We start from the raw sequence: 5,729 nt of genomic DNA on the forward strand, positions 1-5,729 counted from the left end.
ACGTTTGTAAACATTTGGCTTAAATCGCTAAAAAGGTGAAATGTTTGGTTTTGTTTCATAACGTTTTAAACGTTTGGCTTAAATCGCTAAAAAGGTGAAACTTTTGGATTTGTTTCGTAACGTTTGTAAATGTGTGGCTTAAATTGCTAAAAAGGTGAAACCTTTGAATTTTTTTCGTAACAGTTATAAACGTTTGGCTTAAATCACTAAAAATGTGAAACATTCGGATTGGTTTCATAACGTTTGTAAACGTTTGGCTTAAATCGCTAAAAAGGTGAAACATGAAACGTTTGGATTTGTTTCGTAACGTTTTAAACGTTTGGATTGGTTTTGTAATGTTTTAAATGTTTGGCTTCGATCGCTAAAAATGGGAAACATTTGGATTTGTTTCGTAACATTTGTAAACGTTTGACTTAAATGGCTAAAAAGGTGAAACGTGTGGTTTTGTTTCGTAACGTTTGCAAACATTTGGACGTTTGGAATTGTTTCGTAACATTTTAAACGTTTTGGTTATATCGCTAAAAAGGTGAAACGTTTGGATTTGTTTCGTAACATTTGTAAACGTTTAGCTTAAATCGCTAAAAGGGTGAAACGTTTTGTTTTTTTCGTAACGTTTGGCTTAAATCGCTAAAAAGGTGAAACGTTTGGATTAGTTTCGTAATGTTTGTAAACGTTTGGCTTCAATAGCTAAAAAGGGGAAACATTTAAATTTGTTTCGTAACGTTTTAAACGTACGAAACAAATCCAAATGATTCACCCTTCTAGCAATTTTAGCCAAACGTTTACAAACGTTGCGAAACGAATCCAAACGTTTGGCTTAAATTGCTAAAGAGGACGTTTCACCTTTTTAGAAATTTAAGCCAAACGTTTACAAACGTTACGAAACCAATCCAAACATTTAAAACGCAACGAAACAGAACAAAACGTTTCACCTTTTTAGCGATTTAAGTCAAACATTTCACCTTTTTTGCGAATTAAGCCAAACATTTACAAACGATGCGAAACAAATCCAAACGTTTTTCACCTTTTTAGCGATATAAGCCAAAGGTTCAGAACATTAAGAAAGCAATCCAAACGTCCAAATGTTTACAAACGTTTCGAAACAAAACCAAAAGTTTCACGTTTTTAGTGATTTAAGCCGAACATTTACAAATGTTACGTAACAAATCCAAACGCTTCCCCTTTTTAGAGATTTAAGCCAAACATTAACAAACCTTACGAAGCAAATCCGAACGTTTCACATTTTTAGCGATTTAAGCCAAACGTTTACAAAAGATACAAAACAAATCCAAACGTTTCCCCTTTTTAGGGATTTAAGCCAAATATTTACAAACGTTACGAAACAAATCCAAACGTTTCACCTTTTTAGCGATTTAAGTCATTTATGTTACGAAACAAATCCAAACGTTTCACATATTTAGCAATTTAAGCCAAAAGTTTAAAACGTTACAAAACCAATCCAAACATTAAAAATATTATGAAAAAAATCCAAACGTTTCACATTTTTAGTGATTTAAGCCAAACGTTACAAAACCAATCCAATCATTTCACATTTTTAGCGATTTAAGTCAAACATTAACAAACGTTACGAAACAAAACCAAACGATTTACCTTTTTAGCAATTTAAGCCAAACGTTTTCACCCTTTTAGCGATATAAGCCAATCGTTTAAAACATTACTGAACAAATCCAAACGTTTGGCTTAAATCGCTAAAAAGGTGAAACGTTTGGTTTTGTTTTGTAACATTTGTCTTAAATCGCTAAAAAGGTGAAACGTTTGGATTGGTTTCATAACATTTTAAATGTTTGGCTTAAATCGCTAAAAAGGTGAAACGTTTGGATTTGTTTTGTAATGATTGTAAACATTTGACTTAAATCGCTAAAAAGGTGAAACGTTTGATTTGTTTCGTAAGGGTTGTAAACGTTTGGCTTATATCGCTAAAAAGGTGAAACGTATGGATTTGTTTCGTAACGTTCGTAAATGTTTGGCTTATATCGCTAAAAATGTGAAACTTACGGATTTGTTTCGCAACGTTTCTAAACGTTTTTCTTAAATTGCTAAAAAGGGGAAACATTTGGATTTGTTTCAGATCGTTATAAACATATGGATTCGTTATAAACATATGGTTCCATAAAATACCTAGCGCAAGAAAAGCGCTCTCCTTTGACCGCACACCACATAATAAATAGGTCTTTGATGGGGACCTTCTCATTGCCTTCATGTCTTCCATTGATCGAATAAGTGATGATTCGATGGAAAACGAACAAAGGGAGAGTGGCAATAGACTTGGCAATTGCGGTGCGAGATTCGTGCCTCACGTCGGTGTTAACTTCCGCCCAAAAATCATGAATGGTGAACTGCTCAACACGAAGATAGTTTGTAGCAAAACCATCTTCAAACCCGAAGCAGTCATCGATCTCCCTTGGTGTAAGCCTGTAGGTCTTTCCTTGAACTTGAAATGTCACTCCATAGAACCCGGAGCGATGATTTTCATTTGTGATCAAGTGAAGCGAAGCAATCACTACCTTTGTCAAATCCTCAATGGTTTCTTCTCTATTTTCAAGAACAAATTTTCTCCATCCCAAGGCATCAATGTAGGCTTCAACTTGAGCCCTTAATCCGTCAAAATCCATATCCACAAGAGAAGGAAAACGAGTGCCTTCGATTTCCGCTTGTTCCATGTTACCCCTTCGAATGGCCAATTCCTCCATTTCCAATGTAGGAAGTTGAGTAGAAGCTTGAGCCGGAGCCTTTCCCTTCGATTTAGAAGAAACCTTGGGTGCCATGATGTATGAATGAATGAAATGAGGATGACAAATGCAAGAGATTTTGAAATTTTGAGGGGTTAAAAGACTATTTTGCAAAAAATATATTAGAAAGGTTTGAGAGGTTTTGTAAAGAAGAAATGCTCTCAAAGGGAGTATTTATAGGGCTTAAGGAGTCTTAAAAACGGTAGCCGTTTTGACAAGTATCAAAACGGGCAGATTTTTGAAAAATATGCATGAATCGCGCCCGAGATATGTTCAGCGCGCCCGAGATACATCAAACTAGCCGATATATTCAAACGGTCGGATGTATCACGCCCGCGAGAACTATATCTCGCCCGAGATTCATGCAGAAAAAAAATCATACTTTCTGTCTGTATATCACGCCCGAGATATGAAGATCGCGGCCTAGATACTAGCAGAGGAAATTTTTTTTATTTCAGTTTGAAGATCTCGCCCGCGACATGTAGATAGCGGCCGAGATTCATTGAAATCATGATTTTTAACAATTTTCGAAAAGTTTGCACAATGCCAAGCCTTGATTCCAACACATATGGATAATTTATTATGGACAAACATCAAAATCATGTAACCATCATACAAAAGAGATTAACATGTATATTGGTCCAATCAATTAAAAGAAAGCGCATAGTTAAATAAGAATAATTTGAATCAAATAAGGCAATAAGCACATTAGTTCAAAGTACTCACATCAAGCATACCAAGCTCTCGAATGATAAAATGCATACGATCCTCATTTAGAGGCTTGGTAAAAATATCTGTAAATTGATTAGTAGTATCGATGAATTCGATTACTACATCACCTTTATGCACATGATCACGAATAAAATGATGTCGGATATCTATGTGTTTACTTCTAGAATGTTGAATTGGGTTCTTTGATAGGTTTATTGCACTAGTGTTGTCACATTTGATGGGAATGTGATCAAGTGCAATACCATAATCAAGAAGTTGTTGCTTAATCCATAGGATTTGAGCTCAACAACAACCGGCCGCTACATATTCGGCCTCCGCGGTTGACAAAGCTACGGATACTTGTTTCTTACTACTCCAAGAGTTCAAACTTTGACCTAGAAATTGGCAAGTCCCGGAGGTACTTTTACGATCAATAAGACAACCCGCATAGTCGGCATCGGAGTAGCCAAGTAACCTAGGGTCCACATTTCTAGGGTAATAGATTCCTAGGTGTAAAGTGCCATGCAAGTATTTCAAAATACGTTTAACGGCATGCAAGTGGGATTCCTTAGGACAAGCTTGAAAACGAGCACATAAGCACACACTAAACATAATGTCGGGTCTACTAGCGGTAAGATAAAGGAGAGATCCTATCATACCTCGATACATTGTAATATCAATGCATTTACCCGATTCGTCTTTGTCCAATTTAGTTGTGGTACTCACTGGTGTTTTGCTACTAGAGGAGGTCTCCATGCCAAACTTTTTGAGCATCTCCTTTGTGTACTTGGATTGATTGATGAAGATTCCATCCTTATCTTGTTTGATTTGAAGTCCAAGGAAGAACTTGAGCTATCCCATGCTGCTCATTTCAAACTCCCTAGTCATACACTTAGAAAAATCTCTACATAGAGACTCATTAGTAGCACCAAAGATGATATCATCAACATAAATTTGCACAAAGAGAATATCATGCTTATGAGTCTTTGTAAAAAGAGTAGTATCAACCTTGCCTTTTGGAAAAACCATTTGCAATCAAAAAGCTACTCAACCTATCGTACCAAGCTCTAGGAGCTTGTTTTAAACCATAAAGAGCTTTGTTGAGTTTAAAAACATAGTTAGGATGTTGAAAGTCTTCAAAACTGGGAGGTTGTTTAACATAAACTTCCTCCTCAATAAAACCATTTAAAAAAGCACTTTTCACATCCATTTGAAAAAGTTTGAAATTCATGCATGATGCATAAGCTAATAACATACGAATTGCTTCTAATCTAGCAACCGGAGAAAATGTCTCCTCATAATCAATGCCTTCCTCTTGGTTATAGCCTTGGGCAACCAATCGGGCCTTGTTCCGAGTTATCACTCCACTTTCGTCCAACTTGTTCCGGAAAACCCATTTTGTCCTAATAACGGTATGACCATTAGGACGGGGGACTAGCTCCCAAACTTTATTCCTCACGAATTCATTGAGTTCCTCTTGCATAGCAATCACCCAATGTTCGTCAACTAAAGCTTCACTAACTTTAGTGGGCTCTAGTTGTGAAAGGAAAGCAAAATTAGCAATAGTGCGGAAATGAGAGCGAGTACTAACACCTTTAGAGGTATTACCAATAATCAACTCTTGAGGATGGCTTTTATTAAAAGCCCACCCCTTTGGGAGATCATAGTTCACCCCTTGGTGTTCAGCCGGAGGAGGTGATTCGGCTTCCACCTTGTTACCACCTTGAGTTGGTTGAGGGGCTTCCACTTTTCCTAAGGTATTGACTTTATTTTCAACAAGTGTTAGATCCTCAAATGTACCTACAAAATCATTAACAAACGAGTCCTTTTCCGGAAAGTCCTTGGAGGACTCATCAAAAACCACACGCATAGACTCCTCAACAACTAAAGTACACTTGTTAAACACTCTATAAGACTTGCTAGTAGAGGCATAACCCATAAACACGCCTTCATCGGTTTTGGAGTCAAATTTTCCAAGGTCATCCTTGGTGTTTAATATGAAGCACTTGCATCCAAATACTCTAAAGTAAGAAATCATGGGCTTTCTTCCTATCCATAACTCATAAGAAGTTTTATTCAAAATGGGCCTTATAAAGACTCGGTTTGCAACACAGTAAGCGGTGCTAACGGCCTCCGCCCACAAGTATTAAGGTAAATCATACTCATGAAGCATAGAGCGGGCCATTTCCACCAAAGTGCGGTTTTTCCTTTCAACAAACCCATTTTGTTGAGGTGTTCTAGGAGAAGAAATATTATGATAAATACCAT

The 5,729-nt window shown here is 36.8% G+C and overlaps 1 protein-coding gene across 1 annotated transcript; it reads right to left on the bottom strand.

The window, feature by feature from the left end:
• Window positions 1-3,764: 3,764 nt before the first annotated feature.
• Window positions 3,765-4,235, bottom strand: LOC126672489 (secreted RxLR effector protein 161-like). Its single transcript, XM_050366439.1, has one exon. It carries the CDS (start codon window positions 4,233-4,235, stop codon window positions 3,765-3,767), a length of 471 nt encoding a protein of 156 aa, XP_050222396.1.
• Window positions 4,236-5,729: the final 1,494 nt, after the last annotated feature.

This window comes from Mercurialis annua, linkage group LG3, assembly GCF_937616625.2.
Source record: "Mercurialis annua linkage group LG3, ddMerAnnu1.2, whole genome shotgun sequence".
NCBI lineage: Eukaryota > Viridiplantae > Streptophyta > Magnoliopsida > Malpighiales > Euphorbiaceae > Mercurialis > Mercurialis annua.

Excerpts from the sequence above, each read along its gene's own strand:
- LOC126672489 (XM_050366439.1), bottom strand. The coding sequence starts at position 4,235 with ATGCTCAAAAAGTTTGGCATGGAGACCTCCTCTAGTAGCAAAACACCA.